The 25283-nt window shown below is 42.8% G+C and overlaps 1 protein-coding gene across 1 annotated transcript in view; it reads right to left on the bottom strand.

The window, feature by feature from the left end:
* Positions 1–22287, bottom strand: part of LOC124777681 — a 38939-nt gene extending 16652 nt beyond the window's left edge. The window contains exon 1 of the mRNA XM_047253158.1: positions 22144–22287. Coding sequence (XP_047109114.1) covers positions 22144–22188 — 45 coding nt within the window. The 5' untranslated portion in view covers positions 22189–22287. The remainder of the gene's footprint in view (positions 1–22143) is intronic.
* Positions 22288–25283: the final 2996 nt, after the last annotated feature.

Here is a 25283-nt window from a genome sequence, read left to right as displayed (position 1 = left end):
CTGACACTGCAGGGAGAGGTTCACCATCCATGCCCCACCCCTAACACCAGCTCATAAATATGGGGAGTTTTGCTTTATTGTCAGAGAGTGTGTGTGTGTGTGTGTGTGTGTGTGTGTGTGTGTGTGTGTGTGTGAGTCTCCAACTTTAGTACTCTGCTAATGTTGGCCAAAGTGGTGCATTCTTCAAGTGTATGGGCCAGTGTCAATGGGGGGCACCTCATTCAGAATGGGGTAGATGCATTTCTTTCAGAATAAATTCATGGGTGCAATGAGTAGTCTGCGTAGAAAAACTGAATTTCTCTGAGAGACACTCTGAGACATCCTCCATACAGTGATGGTCCCGTAAACGATCTTCATTTGTTGGGTGGTGTTCCAGTTCACTTTCTCTCTTCTCATCCTTTTATTTGTCATAGTCCTGATGGTCCTGACAGTGGCACGGTTTCTAGGTCTGTTTTTGTTTTAGGGCACAAAAACAACTAGGGTCATACGCACCCATGTCAAAACTATAGAACACTAAGACAGGGGTAAGTTATAAAACAACTACACGTCAATCCCAATCGACATAAGAGAAGACAGCTAAAAACAAGGACATGGAGAAAGGTCTATAGAATAGACCATAGTGAAATGGAGGTCCACAACTAAAATTTGAATGGCCTTCTCCATATTGCTGCAATGGATGAAAAGTGAATCACGATCGACAACCCGTCCATCATTTGCTAAAACAGCCGATAACTCAGACAGCAGTCCCAAGCGGAAATGTAAATGATTAAAAAGTGGGCACTCCGTCAGGAAATGGCGGACAGTTAACACTTGGGTGCAATGTGTACAAAGTGGTGGGGGAGCGCCACTTAAATGACGATGGCTAAAAAGGCAGCGCCCACTACGCAACCTAGTTAAAATGTCCACCTCACAGCGGGAGGACCGAGAGGGGGTCGTCCAAGCTGCTGGGAGAGGCTTAATTACCTGGAGCTTATTCCCTTGGAGGGAGGACCAGTGGTGATGCCAATATGACACCACCCTCTGGCAGATGGCAACACAGAGATCATCAGAGGGAATATAAGAATTAGTGGGCTGGGGCACGAGGACTGCAGCTATGGCAGCAGCATGAGCAGCGTCATTTCCTGTCAGACCGACAAAACGAGGAACCCACATATCAGTTACAGTGGCTCCATCAACAGTGAGCAAGTGACGGTTTCCCTGGATCAGTTGAATTAAGGCTCTTCTTTTTTTCTTATTATAAATGGCTCTGAGCACTATGGCACTAAACGTCTGAGGTCATCAGTCCCCTGTTGCATTAAGGGATGGGCATTGTACAGTACTCAGAAGCTTTGTAGGGTGCTGAGAGAGTCTGAGCAGATGACACAATTGAAAACCTTGTGTCGCCGGATGCACTCAGTGGGCTGATACAGGGCAAAGAGTTTTGCTGTACATATGGAGCAGTGTGCTGGAAGCTGTACTGAAAAACGCCAATGACGAAGGCACACCCGACACCACGGTCTGTCCGGGAGCCATCAGTGTACACAAAGGTATAGTCGTGAAGTTCCATGAGAAGTTCATGAAACTGAAGGTGATAGAGAAAGGCTGGTTTAGTGTCCTCAGGAAGTGAATCAAGAACAATGTGAAAATGGGCTGCCACACTAAGCCAAGGTGGTGAAGGTTTCACACCCACTGGAAAAGTTGCAGGGAGTGAGAAGTTAAACTGGCGAAGCAATAGCCGAAAGCGAACACCAGGAGGTAACAGGGAAGAGGGATGCACCCCATACAGGCGATCAAAGGAGTCATCAAAGAAGGAGGCATAGGATGAGTGGCCATGCATGGCAGACAAACTGCATACATATCTGCTGAGCAGAAAGACACAGCACTAGGACAGCAGTAATTCGACAGCTTCTGTATACAGACTCTCAACCGGTCTAGTGTAAAAGGCGCCAGTGAATGGTGGACAGTATTGAGACACTGTAAGAGGGACAGACGTGCAGATGCATAAACAAATCACCCATAGTCTAGCTTCAAACAGACAAGGGAGCGGTACAAACAGAAGAGGGTGGCTCGATCTGGATCCCAGGAAGTACCACTGAGGACATGTAGAACACAGAGACCATGTACAGTGGAGTGCCAGGTAAGACACGGGGGGAGATCACGAGAGTTTCCTATCGAGCACGAGCCCCAGGAATTTTGTAGTTTCAACAAATGGAAGGGCAACAGGCCCAAGTAGTACAGATTATGGTAGAAACCAAGTGCGAGGCCAGAAATTCATACAAACGGTTTTGTCATTGGAAAAACTAAAGCCATTGTCGACGCTCCATGAGTAGAGACAATCGAAACATCGCTGAAGACGTCGCTCAGTGCGACATGTCTGTGGAGAACTGCAATAGATGGCAAAATCGTCAACAAAAAGGGAGCTGGAGAGGCCTGATGGGAAACAGACCATTATAGAGTTAGTGGTGATAGCAAAGCGGATGAGGTACACTGCTTTCCTGGATAAAGGTGTCCAGTAAGGCAGAAACCACATGGACCTTCAAAACTTGGTCTGCTAAAAATTCCTCAAGGAACCGGGGCAGGCGGCCACATAAGCCCCATGTGTAAAGAGTACAGATGGTACCAGTCCTCCAGCAGGTGTCTTAGGCTTTCTATAAATCGAAAAACAGTCTAGGATTTCCGCAGAAAACCATTCACGACTTGGATGGACAAAGTGACTAGATGGTCAACTGCAGAATGGCACACACGAAATCCACTCTCTGCAGCGGTTAATAAATTGTGAGACTCAAGCCACCATACCAGCTGAGCATGAATCATACGTTCCATCACTTTGCAAACAGAGCTGGTGAGAGAGATGAGACAGTAGCTAGAATGAAGGTGTTTGTCCCTACTTAGCTTAGGTATGGGTATGACAGTAGCTTAATGCCAGCATCTGGAAAACGTGCCCTCTGCCCAGATGCAGTTGTATGTGTTAAGCAGAAAGTGTTGCCCACAAAAGAAAGGTGCTGCAGCATGTGAATGTGGACAGTGTCTGGACCTGGGGCGGAGGTTCGGGATGAAGTGAGAGCATGATCTAGCCCCCACATAGTAAAGGCAGCATTGTAGCACTCACAATTCTGAGAAGAGAAGGATATCGTCCGAGCCTCCTCGGCTCATTTCCAATGGAGTAAGGCAGAGTGCTAGTGGGAAGAGTTCGAAATTTCTGCAAAATGGCAGCCCAAGGTGTCAGAGATAACAATAGGGGCCACAATGACATCATCTGGTACTGTCAGGCTGGAAATAGGGGAATGGATCTTGGTCCCAGAGAGCCGTCAGAGGTTGACCCACATGCAGAGGAGGGACAGGAACTGTTAAAAGAACTAGCGAATGAAATCCAGCTAGCTTTTTTGCTATCCCAAATAACGCGACAACACTGTGTACACATCTGTTCATAATTAATGCAGTTTGCCATCGTAGGATGATGGTTAAAAATGCGGGAGCACGTCTCCGCGTGTGGATTGCATCACGGCATGCCTCAGTCCACCAAGGGACCGGATACGGTGCGGTAAAGAAGAAGTGCAGAGAATAGAACGTTCTGCAGCAGTAAGGATAATGTTTCTGAAATAGTCCACCAGGTCATCACAACTGGGGAAACTGTGCACGTCGAATTTCACCAGGGAAGAGTAAAGCCACCAGTCAGCCTTAGTAACCTGCCATTTGGGTGTGCTCATAGAGGGGGTAGGAGTCAGCAAATGGATAGCACACGGGAAATGGTCACTCTAGTAGTGTCAGAAAGAATGGACCACTTGAGACGATGGACAGGTTGGGCATAGCAGAAGGATAGGTCCAAATGGGAATAGGTGTGCGAGAAGTCAGAAAGGATTGTGGGTGCTCCAGTGTTAAAAGCGGAAGAGGTGAAGTTGGTTAAGGAGGTCAGCTAAGAGGACACTTCTCTGACGGGTTCTGGGAGAACCCTAAAGGGGAAGGTGTGCTTTAAAGCCACAGAGCAGCTGAAATGGGTGAGGTAGCTGCCCAATAAGCTGGAGGAAGTCTGCCCTGGTAATATCGAATGATGGAGGGACATAAATGGTACAAAGGGAAAACATCAGGTGAGGAAGGAAAAGGCGAACTGCGAAAGCTTGAAGACTGTATGAGCAGCATGACTCCCTCATGAGATGGAATGCTGAACTCATGGGGAAAGTCAAAATGGACCAGGAAGAAATGCAAAAGTTCAAAGCAGTCGTGAGGACACAATTTTGTTTCCTTAAGGCAGAGTACAAGGGGGCACTGCAATTCTAGAAGCAGCTGTAAATCCTCTTTGTTGGACTGAAGGTCGCGAACGTTCCATTTGAAGAGAGTCATAATGAGGAAAAAATAAGGGGTGTCACCTCGGTGGCTGCCGAGGGCCAGCCTGCGAAGTCTCGCTGCTACAGGGCACACAGCAGAAAAACAGTTGATGATACGAAGGCCGGCCAGGTGACATTGTCAGAGAGGATCTTCGAGTCAACGAAGGAGAAAACCGTTTGCCTTTGTTGGACTTCTCCGAGCCTTTCTGGTTAGCAGAGGAAAACTCAGGTGTTGGTTGGCTGGAGGGATGTAGAAAGTCTTCAGGGGAGTACTCCTTCAGTCCTTTTCAGCCTGCTGGTTGTGTAGCTGGTGACTTCGCCCCTTGAGGTGCGAGTTTGATGGTTTGTTGTGCAGGTGGTCGAGGGCACGGTGATGCTAAGTTGACACTGGGCAATTTCACAACCTCAGAGATGAATCTGAGGTTGCATGTCTATGTGGCCATGTCCTCCATCGAGTGAGTCGTAGCGAGAACAGTACTATAAGTGCCAGATGGTAGAGCACAGGGTTTGCAACTAGCCAATAACTTGCGAGCGACCATGTAATGAACTTTCTCTTTTACCCAGACAGCCCCTTCATCGAGATACATGGGACAATCTCAAGAGGAGACAGCATGGTCGCCATTGCAGTTAATACAGCGGGGAGGAGACGGACAATTGCCCTTGCTTGTATACCTACTGGAGGTTACACATCATACTGCATGTCACAAGACATTCAAGTGTGGCTGAAATGCTGACACTGGTAGTAGAGCATCGGGGTCAGAATTCACGGTCAAAATGTGATAATTTCATAACCTGCTTTGATCTTGGATGGAAGCACCACTCCATCAAAAGTGTGGGCACTAAAGAGGAATCTACCTTTTTCTATGACCTGATGGATGGCAATGACACCCTGATCACAGAGGTATGTTTGGATTTCAGCCTCAATCAGACTGTCAAGCAGCCTAGTGTAAATAACACCACGGGAAGATTGCAGAGTTCTATGGGCCTCGACACGAACAGGATAGCCATGGAGAAGTGAAGCAGCAAGCAGTTGTGCTTGAGAATCACAAGTGCCATTCCGTAAACGAGAGTAGGATTTCAAAGGGCCAGCAATTGCATCAACAACTTCCTGAATAATAAACTGATTTACAGGACTGACTCTCTTCAGTACATGACTCCATGAGGAACCGTGGTGCAACTGGAAGGGTCTTTGAATTGTTATCGTCATTCTGTTTATGTTTCATGGACGTTCATTGTGAAGGTGATTGGCTCATTGCGAGAAAATCCCTCATGATTGCCAGTGCCTCCGATGGGGTGCTTCTTCCAACTGGGGGCCCCCTTCACAAGGGGCCCCACCTGCCTTAGGTGATTGTTCACACCTCCAGAACATGTGACAGTCACACCTCCAGAACATGTGACAGAAGGACCAATCGGCAGTTTGGGAAGGTAGCAGATCAGGCAATCACCCCTCCCTGGGCCCGGCATGTACCAGGGGATACGTGTGAACCCCAACTGTCGACCGGGGACTGGGAATTATGTGTTACCCAGTCACCATCACACGTCAGACGCATGGACCAGCCTTCAGGAGCGCAAAGGGAGGAAGAAGAAAAAGAGGAACCTCAAACGCAGAAGCCGGGGAAGGATACGAGAATGTAAGCAAAGTAAGGAAAAGGAAACTAAAAACAGTGGTGAGACTATTCTTGTGTCAGTGATGGACAATGCAGAACATTCCCAATAACACCCCAGATATGTTCCCCAAGGGAGGGAAGAAAGAATAGCAAGGGGATATACATGCAGCACGGAATGGAAAAGATGCTGCAAAGGCTGGGGCCCCATGGTAGCCAAGCACGAACCCGCCAAAGAGAGGGGAGGCACCTGGGGGTTCTAAGTCTGTCAGTTCTGTTGCTGTTGTTTGCTTGTCCTTTGACCAGGCAGTTCGTTTAATGTAATGCTCACACGGCTTGGTGTCTAAATGAATATGACATGTATGATTGTATCTTGAATCCCCACTAACTGCTACAACTTTGTGTGCAAGTACATTATGTGTGTAGTATTGTTCAACAGTTTGTAACCAGCTCACTGCATCACAGCACATCAGGAAGCTCTTAGTCTCCTGAGTTTTTATGCTGCACAGGGATAAGTGATTATTGTTAAGTTCAGAGGTAAACACAGTATATACATTCAGTAGAGTTCGTTTTTCAGAGCCACTGCTGTAAATGGAAACAAAACTCCATCAGTCACTGAGTCTGAAGCAATCAGTGTAGATAGATGGTAGTTCTGGTAGACACTGAGAACTGAGAAAAAATTGCTTCCAGAAGATAATTAGATAGGTGTTCTCCTTTGACCTATAAGACAGATCTAGAAACATTACGAGCCAGGTACCATGACAGTACAGCAGTATGATACTATCTTGTACATTCCAGCAGAGGAAGTTGGAGTTTGTTTCTCAGAATTTGTGGTCATACAAAAGCTGATGTGCCTAGTGTGGTTCAACTCATAAAAAGCACACACTGACAGTGGCGAAAAAGAACAGAGTGACATAGGTATTTGGACATCTGGAGAAATGATTGGTTGGTTGGATTGGAGAAGGGACCAAACTATGTGGTCATCAGTCCCTCTGACCTTGGAACAACTAAAACTGATAAAACCTCACACTATAAGAGGGAACGACAATGGCTATAAAATGACAAATTATTGACAGAGAAGGAAGGAAGAAGGCGGAAGAAGAGAGGAGGGAAAGAAAGTGACTAATGACAGGGGCATGAAGGAAGAAGCACAGGTAGACAAGATAGACACTCAAGATAAAACAGACCCCATAAAGAAAGGAGTGGGAAGGCAGAGGGCATGGGTGAACCACCAAGCCCAGTCGAAGCCAGTCCAATCGGGGCAAAGGGGGCAGCAAGGAGGCCTGCCATCCCCTCCACCCACCGATAGGGTTGAAGGTCGGACCCTTAAATAAAGTTATAAAAACTCCCATCACAAGGAAATCGTAAAATTAGACCAGCCACTGAGGCATCATCAGCTAATGCCAGAGGTAGCAAGTCAAGAAAGCTGAAAGACCATCGCAGGGCAGCTAAGACGGGACAGTCCAGTAAGAGGTGAACCACAGTCAACATCGATCCTCACGACGGAGGAGATAACCGTGAGTAAGCCAAGTATGGCTGATGCGGAGCCGGCAAAGAACGACAGAGGCTTTTCGAGAGGCCCGTAAGGAGGACCGCCACATAGCTGTAGAATCCTCTTATCACCCTGAGCTTGTCTGGCGAAGAAAGAGTGTGCCATTATGCATTCCAAAGTCCCAAAACCTGACGGCGTAATTCCGAGGGACGGTCTATTTCCGGAATTCCAATAGCAAGAGATGGCCCGTTAGTAGCCAATTTAGCCAGTCGATCTGCAAGTTCATGTCAGGGATCCCAATGTGGCCTGGGGTCCAAATGAAAACAACTAAGAATCCACATTGATCAAGGAGAGAAAAGGAGTCCTGGATAGCTACGACCAACAGGTGGCGAGGGAAGCACTGGCCGATAGCTTGCAAACTGCTCAAGGAGTCACTACAGATAGTGAAGGACAGTCCTGAGCACAAGCAGACAGGGTCCAGTGCGCGCAAGATGGCTACCAATTCTGCAGTAAAAACACTACAGCCATCTGGCAAGGAATGCAGTTCCGTGTGTCTCGCATAGGTGCAAGCATAACCAGTGTGACCAGCAACCATGGAGCCATCAGTATAAATCACTTCTGAACCCTGGAATGAACTGAGGAGCAGTAGAATTGGTGGCGAAGGGCCTCCAGAGGGACAGAATCCTTTGAATTGATGGAGAGATCAAGACAGAGCTGTGGCCGAGAGACACACCACGGAGGGGTACGTGCTCGAGCAGAGAAAAGAGGCAATAAAGGGAAGTGCTGGAGCTCAGAAAAGAGCAACTGAATGTGGTCAGCCTACAACATGGCCACTGCCATGGGAGGTTGATGTCCATGTCTGGATAAAGGAGATCACAATTAGGGTGCTTTGGGGTTCAGCGAATGCAGAGCACTTAAGATATCAGCTGTTGTTGGCCCAAAACTCACAGCACTGGAATCCCCGCCTCTGCGAGAAGGCTAATCACGAGGCTAGTCCAGAAGGCACCAGTCGCATGTCGTACTCCACAATGGTGGATGTGGTCTAGTATCTGCAATGTCAAAGGTGATGCAGAACCATAGACAGGACTCCTGTAGTCTAAACGAGACTGGACCAGCGTTTTGTACAATCACAGCAGAATAGAGAGGTCTGCACCCGAGGTGGTATTGCACAGACATCTAAGAACATTGGAGATGTAACCAGCACGCCTCTTCAGCTGCTGAAGATGAGGGAGCCATGTCAACTGGGCATCAAAGACCAGACCCAAGAGGTGATGGGTGTCCACCAGCTCAAGGGACTGGCCATCGAGGAACAGGTCCGGATGGGGATGGACTGTGTGGCGACGGCAGAAATGCACGACACACAACTTGGCCACCAAAAACTGAAAGCCATGGGAGAGAGCCCAAGATTGCACCCAGTAGATTTCCCCCCTGGAGACGGCATTCTGCAGCATCCACGACGGAGGAAGCAACGTAGATACAAAAATCGTCAGCATACAAAGAGGGGGGCACTGTCGGCCCAGCAGCCACCACCACTCTATTAATAGCGATGAGAAAGAGAGGGACGCTCAGCACAGAACCCTGTAGAACCCCATGTTCTTGCTGATGGGAAGTGCTGTAGGAGGAACCAACTTGGACCTGGAAAGAGTGACAAGAAGGAAAGTTACAGATAACAACGGGCAGAGCGGCGCCACCAAGGCACCATTCATGAAGGGTGGTGGTGGTGATGTGGTGGTGCCAGGTGGTGTTGTAGGCTTTATGCAGGTCAAAGAAGACTGCAATGAGGTGTTGCCAATGGGCAAAAGCCGGCTGGATAGCAGGTGGACCCAGTTATCCACCATAGAGCGGCCACAGTGAAAACCAGCTTGAGTCGATGACAAAAGGTCGCGGTATTCAAGGATCCTAAACAGCCGCCGACTCACCAGGTGTTCAAGGAGCTTGCAGAGGGTGTTGGTAAGGTTAATTGGACAGTAGCTATCCAACTGAAGAGGTGGCTTCCCAGGCTTCAACACTGGAATAACAATGCTTTCCTGCCACTGGGTAGGAAATACCCCCTCACTCCAGAGACAGTTGAAAAGGGTCAGTATACGACAGTGGCCAGCCATCGATAAGTGTTGGAACATTTGGTTATGTATCCCATCCGGTCCAGGATCTGTCTAAGATTAGGGCGAGGGTGCTGGCGAATTCCCACTCGCTAAATGGGTCATTATAAGGCTCCAAGCAGCACGAAATGAAAGACAAAGGCAGTCGTTCCAAGCGCTCTTCAGGAGGAGGAACGTGGACGGATACCGAGTCGATGCAGAGGCTTGGGCAAAGTGTTGAGCGAAATGCTATGTGACAAAGTCCGGATGGGTAAAGACAACACCATGCACAGAAATTCCTGCAACGTAAGTGGGAGGACAATGGCCAAAAATTCGGTAATGGGCCCAGGTGCAGAATTGTTTAAAGACCAGAGGGAGAGCAGTAGAAGGGTGCCGCTTAAAGCACCAAAGAGCATGGCAGCGGTTTTTTATGGCCCCAGCAATATCTGGAGTCCACCAAGGGACCATCATCCGATGGGGAGGGGGGCACCCGAGGAGGAAGTGATGGCTGAAACAGCTGCGGAAAGAATGGTGGCAGTCAAAAGGCTGTGTAGACTCATCAATACTACTGTGTGGTAGTACAGGGGGGATGGTAGTAGAGGAGAAGGCACCCCAATCAGTTTTAGAGAAGGCCTCACCTGGGAGGGTGACGGAATGAGATATACTGAAGGAAGGTCAAAACAATTGGGTAATGATTGCTGTCATATAAGTCATTGTGGACACCCCACTGAATGGAGGGAAGAAGGCCGGGACTGTAGATGGATACGTCAATGGCAGAGAAAGTGCCATGTGCCACACTAAAGTGTGTGGGAGCGATGGTGTTTATGAGACAGAGGTCAAGCCCTGCCAGAACAGCTTCAACTGTCCTGCCCAGGGCGGTAGTTGTGTGACTAACCCAAAGAGGGTTGTGGGCATTTAAGTCCCCCAGAAGCAGGAAGAGAGAAGGGAGTTGTTGAAGAAGGATGGTTAGGGCAAGGGATGTGGGTGGCCTGTCAAGCGGGAGGTAGAGATTACAGATTGTGACTGGAGTGGCCAGATGGACCCTGACAGCAATTGCTTCCAGAGTGGTATGGAGGGGAACCCATTTACTAACAATGTCCTTGCGGACCAAGGTGTCAACACCACCAGAAGCCCACGAGCGGCCAATTAGGTTTTGACAGAAAGCGTGGAACCCACGAAGAGTGGGTAAGTAAGAATTGACAAAGTGGGTCTCCTGGAGAGCAATGCAAGCAGCAGAGCAGAAGGAAATAGTCCAAATGGGAAGTGAACGGACTGGAGCCGGTTATGCCGCTAGTCGCTATCCGTCACCATTAAGGATGGGGTAATGTCCATCTAGATGGGGTCAGACACTGTTGGCTGGAGAAGGGAAAAGCGGCATCTCAGTGGGTACTGGAAGGGGCTTGCTCTTGTTCTTGTGTTTCTGCTTCTTCTCATGTGAAGGAAGAGAAGGGCAGACTGCAGCGAGGTCGGGCATGGAATTACACCTGGCAATCTTGATGCCCACCGGCCACGGATCGCGCGGCCGACATGGAGCTGCAGGTCACCTATCAGGAAGGTGCCGGGAAGAGGAGTCCTAGGAGGGAGCTCCAGTACCAACGGTTTCTGAAGAAGGGGAGCACTTCTCCGGCATGGGAGGGGGAGCAGCACCCGTAGGGGTTGGGGGGGTTATGGGTACTGATGGGGATGGAGAGGGGGAGTGGGAGAGTGAGGGCCAGGCGGAAGGTGTGGGGCTAATGGGGCGGGGCCCCTGGGGGGATCTGGAGAAATAACTCCAGTCGCCAACCTCACATTACTATGGTGGACAAAGTGAAGCACTGAAATATCAACGGAGCTGGAGATCCATTTGCAATGCACTCATAGTTGAAGTGTGACAGGACAAGTGACTTGTAAAATCTAAGAACTGTTACTGCTACTAAGGAACCACATTGCATGTAACTTCATCATGTAGGTCATTTTCAGTTGGCATGTGGCAACCATATCAGTTTGCTATCAAGGAGAAGGTTCAGAAAATGGTCATGTTCAACCAGTTCCAGTAACTGATTATCCAGGTAGAGCTCAGGGTGGTGATGTCTGTTCTGAGCCTACAGAAATGCAAACTCTTGGGTTTATTTTGGAGAAAATTTGAAGCCAAGTTTTTGGGCCCAGTCTTGTGCCTTTCAAATAAGTCTCTGGAGCTGACATTTAGCATAGTACATTGATATGGCACAGAAGTATAGGCACAAGTCAATCACGTATAGTGCTGGCGAGGCAATGGGGCCTACAGTGCATGCTAAACTATTGATTGTGATGGTGAAGAGTGGACCATCAAGACTGATCCTTGGGGAATTCTGTGGTGAAGCTTGCTACAACCTGGATATGGAAGTCATATAAATAAGAGGTTTTTGATAGACATCAGCAGATGGCCTAGAAAGCTCATCTGTAGAGTGTGGAAAGGAAAACATTGATTTAGGACGACTGTGTGAAAGCACTTCCAACAATAGTGTCCATGTGTACCAGATGATCAGTGCTAGATAAGGTTTCACTGAAGCAGCATTACAATGGGAATAGCTCAAGTGATTCAAGACATCATGTAAGTCACTGGTTTATCAGTCTTTCAAATAGTTTGCACAGTCCACTGTCAGGCTGCTTGTAGCTGTGAGGTACGTTTGGGTCCTTTCCATGCTTCATAAAACTAGTTGTTACTTTCTTGCCACTGGGAGGGGATTTGTATACAGCTAAAATATTGAGGATGTGTGTTTTGCTTTCTTTTGTGGGTGTTTTATCATCTGAATGTGGATTGTAGCTCGCTCTGGTGATGCAGTAAGCTAGTGCACCGAGGTGCTGCTATTCACTGAATGGGTCATTGTACTACTCTACTTGTGTGTAAAATGATGTGTAGGTGGCTTCTGCCATGAATTTATGATATAAAAATATTGGATGAAAATTGCTGTCCATACAAGTTTCAGTTAAATGCAAAGCACAGTGTTCAGCAATGCCAAGAGGATTGGTAACTATGCTGCAGTTGATGGAAATTCTGGTGATCATTATAGGAAGCTCACGACTTCTATGTGAGCATGCTGAAATGTAATGCCTCTGAATTTTCTTTATGAAAACTCAGAAAGCTTTTTAAATAAAACAAATGTTATTAACATTGTACAGCTTTATTCATCATGTCTACACATTTGCAGCACCCTGCTGCTAGAGGGCTCTGAACTGCAGTGTGTAACATGGAGGTGTTTAACTTAACTATGTCAATAAATGAGAAACAGAGTGCTGTAATCAAGTTTCGAACCTGAAGAGTTCGTCCACACATTGAGCACCCTCTTTTTCAGCATGACAATGTCAGACCACACATCCACACCGTAATATGTGCAATGATCCAACGTCTTGGGTTCACTGTCATCAATCATCCTTCATGCAGCTCCAATCTGACCCCATCCAATTTTCATCTGTTTCCACAACTTAAAGAAGACCTTCAAGGACTTTACTCTGATAGAGACGAAGTGGTGCAAGCAGATGTGAGGTTGTCGTTCCATCAACAAAGTAAAACAAAACAGTGACAATATTACCAAACTGGTCTCTTGTTGCCAGAAACATGTTCTTGACCAAGGTGACTAAGCTGAGAAATAAACATAAAGACATGAGGAATAAAGATGTAGAATGTCAAAATGTTTATTTCATTTAGAAAACCTTAAGAGTTCCCACATAAAGAATTCATAGGGATTGATTTTTCAGCATGCCTTATTCATCTGACTGAGGTGGGCCCATATCTGGGAGGTCAGAGTATGATGATCATTGATGACATGTATTGTTTCCACCATCCCTCTTCAAGTTTTTATTAGGTAAAGTGACTTTGCTCATATTCTTTTCAAATTGATCCAGTTAGCTGTGGAGAGATGATGTTTATGACAGTGAAGTGCCCATATGCATTCCATGGTAGTGACTGCAATGTCTTATGACTACCATGGTACAAGTTTCCCCGCCAGGAAGGGGGAGCCAAAAAGAAAGGAAACATCTCTTACACAGCATGAAAATAGATTTAGTAAATTCTGTGTTCATTATTAATTCCAGTTTGATGGTCATTGAAGAGTTGTACTTTGGAGCTAAAGGCTGGTCAATTTGCCTTTTGAGTGCCCAGCACGGTGGACACTTTACTGGTTGTAAATTGGGGAAGGAGTGGATGATTGGAAAACTATCACTGTCCCATAAGTCTTCATCAGTGTAATACAGGAATGACAACTGGACTGCAAATTAACTGGATATTACAACATGTGCTACATGTAGAACTGAAGCAAGTTGATTCTCTGGTATAGAGGAAAGGAGAGATCAAATGAGTAATAAGCTGCTCACTTAGTTTCCCTTTGCTGGAGTTACTGCTAGGACACTTCATGTGGTGATGAGCACCACAGTCTCCTACCCGTAGGGATGGTGTAGGTAACTGATCCATGTCCATGAGGGTTTGCAGCTGAGTGTCCTTGCCTGGTGGCAAACTAAATATTAGAGATTTTTACCTTGCTGGATACTGGCACGTGTACCACAACCGCTTTTATGCTAGCAGTTTCAGGTCAATTGTTCACTCAATACACCTGTGTGTATTTAAATACACATTCCCCTAGATGCTACGCTTGTATCTGCACAGTAATTGCGGTTCACACTGTCATTTCTGATGAGAGGATGCTAGTCTTATGGGAAATTTGTTTTCTGTAGTGCAATGATTCTCATTAGATAGGTTGCAGACAGTTGGCAGAACCCCTCTAATGGGCAGAAATGGCCCTGCAGTTTTGCTGCAGCAGTGTCATAAGTAGAATTTAAACTGTGACGCCTTTACTGTTGCCCTCACACCACCTAGGTAGGTGGGGCATTGTCAACATTTGAATAGTACGGTCCAAAATTATATCCCGAGTAAGCGTTTTGACTATTTAAGCTTCTGTTAAATTCAGTGTTTAATTATTGAACTTTCTTGCTTGAGCACTTTAGTTCTGATGCCAACTAGTTCATTTAGATCAGCATATGTATCAGCTTTTGAAGTGGTCTGTGTTCACGCCAGTTAATGTTTGAGTAATTCCTAAACAAATACTGCACAGTTCATAGAGTCAATATTTCATTTGATATGATGAAGACGAAATGAAATCTGTATCCATTAGTTACAATAATTGGTACTAGATGACACTTACATATTTGGAAGTTTCATTATGTTCCACCAGATGTGTCTAGTTTGTCTTCCATCCACTTCTGTGTCTGAGAAATTTGGAAACTTGTGGTAAGGTCTCATGGGACCAAACTGCTGAGGTCATTGGTCCCTAAGCCTACATACTACCTAATCTAACTTAAACTAACTTACACTATGGACAACACACAAACCCATGCCCAAGGGAAGACTTGAACCTCCAACGGGGGGAGCCGCATGGACTGTGACGAGGCGCCTCAGACCGCATGGCTACCCCAAGCGCCATTAGAGAATTAGAGAATTGTGTGCATTTTATGAAGAGTCATGTGAAAAAATTCGGTAAGTAACTAGACAGTTTTAAATTTGTATCTATTGTGCTATAATAGCATAACTAACAATAACTTTATGTTTCCATAGTTAATTATACAAATATTTGGTTTTACCTGCTATGAGAAAGGGGGAAAAAAAAAATACATTTCTCCAAAGAAACAAAGGATAATTTTGGGACTCAAGGCTGAAGGACTCTCAAATACGGAAGCTGCTAGGAAATTTCTCATAATTTATTGGAAAAACAAGCTGAAACTGGAAAGTCATGTTTGAGGTACTAATGTGGTCAGAAGAAAATCTGCAGTCTCAGATCATGCATGGCAATGAAAATGACAGCACAGCAAGAAAGAAAACTGATTTCAAGGCAGATTGCTTTTAAGATTGAGCAGGGGTTTGGGGTTTTCAACTTCACAGCAAACAGTATTAAGATAACTTTTCTGATCCCAGCCTTACGAAGAAAAAACTTGCAAAGAAAGCCCTTGTAACAGAACAGCATGTTGAAGAAAGAAAACGATTTTTCAATCTGTATCAACACTGGACATCTGAGGACTGGAAAAGTGTTTTTAAGGTGGGAAGGAATTTAACATGTTGGCAATGACAGTGGTTTGAAAGTGTGGGTGGAACCGGGAGAGGAATCTAAGAAAGATCATGTTGTGGAAACAAAGTTCAGTTAAAGTATAATTCTGTGGTCAAAAGCTCCAATTACAAGAACAAACAACAGCTGGGAGGATGGTGTGCTGATAAAATGCCCCTCTGTACCGGCATCCAGTGACAATATCAGCCGAGGGTCACAGGGCCTGTTCAGATGGAGTTTAGTTTTTAGTAATGCTGTAGCAGCAATGTGTTCTGAAGAAATGGGAAGAATTAAGGTCTGCATATCAAAACAAACTGTATCATTCTAGATTCCACTGAAGATGACTTAAAGCAAAAGGTTAAACGTGCCTGGAACAAATAAAAGACATTCCAGCAAGAAAAAGGTGGTTTTTATTTACAAAACTAATATTTCTGTGCTTGCTGAAGATGATTGCCATGCAAACAAACTTGTAATGGCAAAGTGTGTTTAAATATGGGGTGAACGTAAATGTTAGACCGCACTACAGGTCAGTCTTCTACCTCAATCTTTATTTGACATTCACCTTCATTGGCTCCAGTAACTCTCAATCCAGTTATCACCTTTCAACCTAAACTAGACCTCAGGCTAAGCTGTAGATCAATGTGTCAACATAAGGATTATTTTTTTTTTTTTTTTTTGGGGGGGGGGGGGGGGGGGTTCGGCGGCATGATGATAATCAAAATATACGAGAGACACTAGTTCCAGAACAAAACATCAAAATGGGCAGTAATACTTATCATTTATACATCATCAATTAGCAGTTTCATCCGTAGCGAAGAATCCCAGTCTGCAGTTCGGCAGGTGCCATTAAGATTTCACTCAGATGAAAACAAGAAACTGGATGCAAAAAGCAATCATTCATTGTGTTGTGTGTAGATTCACAAACTGACACTAATGGCAAGAAATGGATGGCCGAGGTGCCTCCACAAGATAACAAACCACATCTAGCATTCACAATTGTTAGAATTCTAATATCATTATTTGGTATAACTTCTATATTCTGAAAGTGTTTCACCAATTATGAAGTACACATACAACTGTTTCACTCTCACTAGGATACAAACAAACAAAACAATACCAACAAGGCTAAAGATCACTGTATATTGATCAACATTCAGGACAGTACCACATTATTATCAATGCAGATAATGTTTCAGTTTTGTCACCTGGCCCCATTTATAGTAAACAGTCAATAACACAACACACATCCTTAGTACCAGCCATGTAAGCCTACCTGCTTGCACAACAATGCACAACAGTATGCAGTACCATAAAGTGACTGGACGGTGGGTGCAAAACTGTCTTGTGTATGAGCAGATGCTTCACCAAATGGCACAGGCGGAGAACCATTTTCTTGATTGATACAGAGATGGAGGGTGATGCACACTGCAATAATGTGAATGACTGGACAAGTTTCAAAATATGAAGTGGGAAACTTGAGATTAGTGCATCACTGTAAGTGTGAAGTTCAGAACTGCAAGCAAAAGATGCCTACACTACTTTCCAGCATGGTGTCCAGTCATACACATTTCTTAGTGGGGGGAGGGGGGGGGGGGGGGGGGGAAGAAAGAAAAAACAACTGTGAAATCCTTTGTGCCAAGTTTTGGCCTGCCATTAAAACCAAGGATCCAAGACATGTGAGTCAACTTGTCATTATTTTTCACAAGATTGTGTGTGTCCAGATTGAGTTTAGTGAACCACTGTAGCTATTCAAGAATTTTCCTTTGAGCAATTCTAGCATACGCAGACCTGGGAACCTGTTGCTTCCATACTTTAAGGGACCTGAAAAGTAATCAAGGAACATAACACTTGCAATGGATAGAAATGTTTTTAGGTGATTCCAAACATAGAAAAATATCAAGAATCATACACTAATGGAACATGGTGTATATATTTCCTTTGCATCCATATGAATTGCTAAAAATTTAGTTAATACATAACTTTTCATGAAGCTTTGTTTGCCATGATTGTACTGTTCAAGCAGTGTCAACAATTACGCTCTCTTGAACATGTGAATGATAATTCTTGTTTATGGTTTCACTCCTTGTTCTCTTACAAAATTATCAATCTTTAAGAACAGTACAAGAGGGAAAAATTATGAATTTATTCAGCACAAGCAAGCAGTAAGAATATTGTATAAAACAGGAAAATGTAAATCTTGCAACAGCAAGATCATAGACAACTGAAGTCTTGAATTCACTGTTCAGTACTTTAACTACTTAAATTTTTAAGTAGCATGCTCCATCGACCATAATAATAATTTTTCACAATGATGTGGAATGTGGTAGCTTACAAATGCAGCACATTTTCTCAGTGAAAAATGTGGCAACACACTGACAATTTACATGAAGGTCTTCGAAATTACTCAAACTACCTGTAATGTTTACTACCTGAAACTTAACATTAATGCATTATCTTTTTCTCCTATCCTGCTACATACACAAGTATTGGAAGATACAAAACTTTTTTTTTATTTTAAATTCCAAAACTCCAATATGTTTATTTACATCCAAACCAGATTATGCACCAGAATGCCAATGTCAGTGAAGGTGATGCATTTTCATGTAAGTCCATGCCTTATGCCAACATTTATGATGTCAAAGCAGATTTTATAGAAAGTGAAGTATGCTCTTCATTAGTAAGGTCAATATAATCTAGGATGAGAAAGCACCAGTTCACATTAAAAGTTTTTTTCTGGTGTAAGTCATGTAAGTCTTAACCCCCCCCCCCCCCCCGACCCATGAATCCGTACCATAGGTGCAATCACAACAGAGGGATATCTGTTGAGAGGCCAGACAAACATGTGATTCCTGAAGAGGGCAGCAACCTTCTCAGCAGATGCACGGGCAACTGTCTGGATGACTGACTGATATGGCCTTTTACCATCAAACAAAATAGCCTGGCTTTGCTGGTACTGTGAACAGCTGAAAACAAGGGGAAACTACAACCATAATTTTTCCCAAGGGCAAGCAGCTCTACTGTATGGTTAAATGATGATGGTGTGCTCTTGGGTAAAATACTCTGGAGGTAAAAATAGTCCCCCATTAGGATCTCCAGATGGGGGGGGGGGGGGGGGGAGAGAGAGAGACTACTCAGGAGGGTTTTGTCATCAGGAGAAACAAAACTGGCATTCTATGGATCAGAGAGTGGAATTTTAGATCCCTTAATCCAGCAGGTAGGTTAGAAAACTGAAAAAGGAAAATGGATATGTTGACATCAAATATAGTGGGAACGAATGAAGTTTGGTGGCAGGAGAAATAGGATTTCATGTCACGTGAATACAGGGTTATAAATACAAAATCAAACATGGGTAATGAAAGCGCAGGTTTAATAATGAATAAGAAAACAAGAATGCAGATAAGCTAGTATGAACCCCATACTGGAATGTATTATCGCAAACAAGTCAGACGCAAAGCCCATGCCTACCACAGTAGTACAAATTTATAAGCCAACTATCTCGGCAGATGAAGAGACTGAGGAAATGTATTATGAGATAAAAAAAGTTTATTTAGATAGTTGAAGAAAACAAAAATTTATTGTGATTGGGGACCAGAATTCAACAGGAGAAAAGAAAGAGATGGAAAGATACTAGGTGAATATGGACAGGGGACAGGGTGGGGGATGAAAGAGCAAGCCATCTTGTAGAATTCTGCACAAAGCATAATTTAATAATTGTTAACTCTTGGTTTAAGAATCAGAGAAGAAAGCTATATACATGGAAGAAACCTGGAAGCACCGGAAGGTTTCATATTGATTATATAATGCTTAGACAAAGATTTACGAACAGATTTTAAATTTCCAGGGACAGATGTGAACTCTGATCACTATATAGCCTACTGGTTAGGAGATGCAGATTACAACTGAAGAAACTGGAAAAAGGTGCAAAATTAAGGAGACAGGACCTGGATAAGTTGAAAGAACAAGAGGTTGCTGAGAGTTTTAGAATGTGCATTAGGCAATAGCTGACTAGAGATGGGGACAGGAATACAAAAGACGAATGGGTAGCTGTAAGGGGACTAGTGCAGCAGGGGATACAACCCGTCGGCTTTGGACATTGACGTCACAAGTCGCCAATCGCGAAGCGATTCTTCTTAGTGTTGTAGCTCCCTTCAGTGGCTGATAAGTGTTTTTTGGCTTTTTAAAAAAAAAATCTCACGAGATAGAATAAACAGATCCACTTTATTAAGCAATCAGTAAAAAAAACGAAACTGAAACATAACAGCAAAAGCGAAAATGGTAAACTGCTATCTGGCGACTTGTGACGTCATTGTCCAAAGCCGACGGGTTGTATCCCCTGCTGCACTAGACCCGCTGTAAGACATGGAATAGTGAGGGTGGCAGAGGATACAATAGGTAAAAAACAAAGCCTAATAGAAATCCTTGGATAACACCACAGATATTAAATTTCACTGATGAAAGGAGAAAATTTAAAAATCCAGCAAATGAAGCAGGCAGAATGGAATACTTATGTTTAGAAAATGAGATTGACAGGAAGTGCAAAATGGCTAAGTGAGAAAAGTTAAGGACTAATTTAAGGATTTAGAAGCATATTTCATAAGGGGAAAGACAGATATGCCTACAGGAAAATTAAGAGACCTTTGTGGAAAAGAATGATTATCAAGAGCTCAGACAGAACACCAGTCCTAAGCAAAGCAGGGAAAGTTGAAAGGAGGAAGGGGTATAGAGAGGATGTATCAACAAGAGATGAACTTGAAGGTAATATTATAGAAAAGGAAGTAGACAACAATGAAGATGAGATGGGAGATATGTTAAGTGAGAAGAATATGACAGAGCTCTGAAAGATCTAAGTCAAAACAAGGCTCCTGGGATAGAAGATATTCCATCAGAACCATTGATAGCCATGGGAGAGCCAGCCATGACAAAACTCTTCCAACTAGTGTGCATGATGTATGAGACTTCAAGAAGAATGTAGTAATTCCAATTCCAAAGAAAGCTGTTGCTGACAGTGTAATAAGTCATCGTTGCAAAATACTTACATGAATTGTTTAAAGAAGAATGGAATAACTGGTGGAAGCCGACCTGCGGGAAGATCAGTTTGGATTCTAGAAATGTAGGTCTTAGGCTACCTTAGGAGATACGTTAAGGAAAGAGAAACCTAAGTTTATAGCATTTGTAGACTTACAGAAACTTTTGATTACATTGGTTGGAATACTCTTTGAAATCCAGAAGATAGCACGGATGAAATACAGGGAGCATGAGACTATTTACAACTTTTACAGAAACCAGACGACAGTTATACAATTCAAGAGGTATGAAAGGGAAGAAGTGGTAGACAAGGGAGTGAGACAGGGTTGTGGCCTATTTATGATGTTATTCAACCAGAACATTGAGCAAGTGGTAAAACAAACCAAAGCACAATTTGGAATGGGAATTAAAATTCAGGGGAAAGAAATAAAAACTTTAAGGTTTGCGAGTGAAATTGTAATTCTGCCAGAGACAGCAAAGGACTTGGAAAAGCAGTTAAATGTAATGGACAGTGTTTTGAAAGGACAATATAAGATGAACATCAATGAAAGCACAACAAGGATAATCAAATGTAGTCAAATTAAGTCAGGGGATGCTAAGGGAATTAGATAAGGAAACAAGACACTCAAAGTAGGCAAGTTTTGCTATTTGGGCAGCAAAATAACTGATAATAGCTAAAGTAGAGAGGATATAACATTTAGACTGACAATGGCAAGAAAAGCATTTCTGAAGACGAGAAATTCATTAACATCTGATATAGATTTGGGTGTTAGAGACCTTTTCTCAAGATGTTTGTATGGATGTGTTGCCATGTACGGACGTGTATCGACAATAAACAGTTTACACAAAAAGAGAACAGATGCTTTTGAAATGTAGTGATACAGAAGAAAGTTTAAGATTACATGGGTCGATCATGGTAGTAATGAGGAGGTACTAAAAAGAATATATATATATATATATATATATATATAGAGAGAGAGAGAGAGAGAGAGAGAGAGAGAGAGAGAGAGAGAGAGAGAGAGAGAGAGATATGGGGGGGAGGGAGGAGATGATGAGACAAGCACAGGATTGAGTTGCATGTAGGCTGCATAAATCCAGTCTTCAGGTTGAAGAAGAAGACGACGACGACGACGACGACGACAAGTCGTTTGCAAACAATCTTCAACATGTCCTCTGGCCATCTGAAAGGTCAAATTTAAATAGTTTGGGATTCTGTGATTGATTTTGTAGATAAAAACTCTGTTGGCATTTTATACCTGGTCGTTGTCAAACAGTTATTCTAAGCAAATAGTACGAAAGTGCTTCCAGCTAATTGGAAATTGAGCTGTACGCAAGCCGTTCACGGTCAAACAATTTGTAATATAATCATTTAAAATTATAAATAATAATAATAAATATACCACTGGATAGGGATTTTTTTACAACTATAGATAATTCTTGCACAATTGTAGTGTAGAGTCTTTCGAGCATCTATTACCTTCCATAACAAAAATTCAATTAAATTTAAAAAATATATGTTGCTGAACGTGAATTCTATTGCTCGCGATGGAGCTTACCTGTCGCCCACAACTTTAAATTTACAACTGAGATACCTGCCTCATTTTCGAAATCCTGCACCACTCTCTCCAGCCCGGTAACCATCCCGCCACTTATTCGAATTCTTGTCCGAATCCTGGCTAAGAACAAAACAAGAAAGACTTGTTGATTGCCAAATAGAGGAATCCGTTGTTTTCGCGCCAGTAATTGGCGCATCCCGAACTTTTCACAAACCTGTTGCTTTGGTATTTATTTATTTATTTATTTTTGATTCAACATCAACTGATTACAAAAAAAGTTTTTTTTGTTCCAGTCTTCTGATAAGCCAGAGACTTACTTGCTAGAGTTACATGTTATTGCCTGGCACTTTTATCTACACAACTTTTTCTAAATTTAATTGAGAGGACAATGTTACATATATGGACTATACATAAAAAAATTGTTATTGCAATGCTTAGATTAAGGAATCTACAGTTTGTGTCATAGTTTTCAGATTTGAGATTCAAATATTTACAGTTTGTGACACAGACCTGAGATTACATATATTTTTAGATAGACGGTCTTCCATCGCACGAGTGTACGAAATCTAGAAACCCATCTATTGAATACACAGGATTGTTTAGGAGCCATAATTTTAATTTGTTTTTTAGTTTTGTAATGGGCTATTTGGAAATATTAGGATGGAAGCAATTCAGTAGTTTCATGCCTGCATAGCGAGGGCTTTTCTCATAAAGTGTTGTTCTATGAGAGATGATGTGGGGTCTCTCTCTACCTCTAGTGTTGTGATCGTGTATTTCTTTGTTAAGTTCTGTTACTGTTTACTGCCATAATGGTTACCTACAGTACACACAGGTTATGAACAGTTAGTATTTTAAATTCTTTAAACAAATTTCTGCAGGACACCCTGGCACATTTCTTTCCCATAATTCTAAGTGCCTTCTTTTGTAAGATAAGTACGCTTTTCATATTACCTTTACTGCTGGATCCCCATACCTCTATCCCATAGCTTAAATGGGATTCAAATAGTGCAAAATATATTTGCCGCAGAGTGGTGATATTACAAAAAGGTGTCAGTTTTCTTAGGACATATATGGTAGTGCATAGCTTTTTGCAAATATCGTTTACATGGTCAGACAAGTTTAAATCTGCATCAAGTGTCCGGGCAAGAAATTTGGTCAAGTATTGTTTTTTAATGTATTCGTCACGAATTAAAGTTTGATATTCATGAGTTTTTTGCCTCCAAAGATCAAATTCAATCTAGACAGATTTATTTGTGTTTAATTTTGGTTGTTTTCATTAAAATACTGCAGAATTAAGCCTGCTGCAGTATTGAATCCCACTTCGAGCTGCGAATAGCTTGGATTGTGGCATATTAATGTGGTATCATCTACATATAAGATAGCTGTTGCATGGTTTGTTATGGACTGAATATCATTAACATAAATAATAAAAAGAAGTGGTACTAATATTGACCCCTGTGGAATACCAAATTTATGTCAGTGGTGTTTGACTTATATGCTCTCTCCGTAGTGCTAATAGACATGAACTGCTTCCTTTTTGTCAAGTAGGACCTCATCAGATTATGGGCTGTGCCTCGAATGCCATAGTTTCCACAGTTTGTCCAACAATACAGTCATATCAACACAGTGAAATGCTTTTTGTAAGCCGAGAAAGATGCCACATACATGTTCTTTATTATCTATTGCTTGAGTGACACCTTCCATTAAGTTGGATGCTGCTGTAATGTCGGACGACCGCTCGGCAACACATACTGCCACTTATAAATCACTTTTTTGCATACCAGGAAGTTCCTGATTCTTCAGTATTTTACTTTCTCAAAGATTTTGGGTATTATTGGAAGAACAGAGATGGTTCGAAAGTTTTCTACTAGATTTCTGTTTCCTTTCTTAAAAATAGGCACAACTCGAGCAATTCTCAAATATCTGGAAATAGACCATCAACTATATGAGAGTTGATAACTGTTGATAAAGATGATGCAATTTTATGTATACATTTCTTAAGAGTGTCCAGACTAAGAACATCATTTCCTGCTGCATGGGAATTCTTGAAGCTACTTACTATTTTAATTATTTCTTCTTTAGCTTGTTAGTGTCAAAAATATACTTCCTGGCACTGGTGTTCCTCTGAATTTGTATTTATGATTTTTAAGCTGATTGTTTATCCTGTAGCCAACAGAAGCAAAGTAATTGTGAAATAGATCTGATATCCTATTCTGATCCGTTTCTATTGTGCTGTTTATCAGCAAGTGATTTTCAGTTGTATGTTTCGCAGATTTACCTATTTCTCTATTTACTAGTGACCATGATATTTTGGAGATATTATTTGAGTTTTGAATGACACTTTCAAAATGTTCCTGTTTTACCGAAATTAAGAGGTCTACATAGTATTTCAGATAATTTTTGAACTCTTCTTTTAATTTTTTATTGCTCAAGTCATTTAACATAGCATACTCATACCATATTAGTTTTTCTCTAGCCTCAGTGACTGAACTTGATATCCAGTATTGGGTTACAGGATGTGACTGAATTCTCTTTTTTATTAATGGGCAGGCTTGGTTGAGAATGTAGTATAGTTCACTTGAGAATTTGCATAACTATGATGTGTTGTTAGAATACTGTTCCAATCCACATGCCTTAGCATATTGTTCAAATGAGTTATATCTTAGTCTGTATTCATCCTAATATATCTATAGCAACTGTGTGTAGGAACCTTTTTTATGTGCACACTAAGTTCTACTGAACGGTGGTCTGACAAAGCACTTATAATAACAGAAGATGTGAGATAGTAAAGATGAATACCAGTGATTATGTTATCTATTGCCGACTGGCATGTTTCAGTCTCCCTGGTTGCAGTCAGTGTTTATCAGGTATCTTACATTTTATTCAAGAGAAGTATACTTGAATAGTCTACTGTGTAACTTATTTGCTAATACATTTATGTTGAAATCTCCTATAATAACTAACTTTCTCAGGTGTGATATAAAAACATTATCTATCATGTCACAAAACTTTGTTAAGAAAACCTCGAAGTTTCTGCCTGGCAGCCTATATAAACATATAACATAAATTTCATCATTTGGTACCTTTATACATGCTGCACATAATTCAATTGTTTCTTCTAATGAATATTTACTTACATTTACAGAATTCAAATCAAATGTGCTTTTTACACACATTGAC

Source organism: Schistocerca piceifrons, chromosome 2 (assembly GCF_021461385.2).
Source record: "Schistocerca piceifrons isolate TAMUIC-IGC-003096 chromosome 2, iqSchPice1.1, whole genome shotgun sequence".
NCBI lineage: Eukaryota > Metazoa > Arthropoda > Insecta > Orthoptera > Acrididae > Schistocerca > Schistocerca piceifrons.
This window is presented reverse-complemented; position numbering and strand designations above follow the sequence as displayed.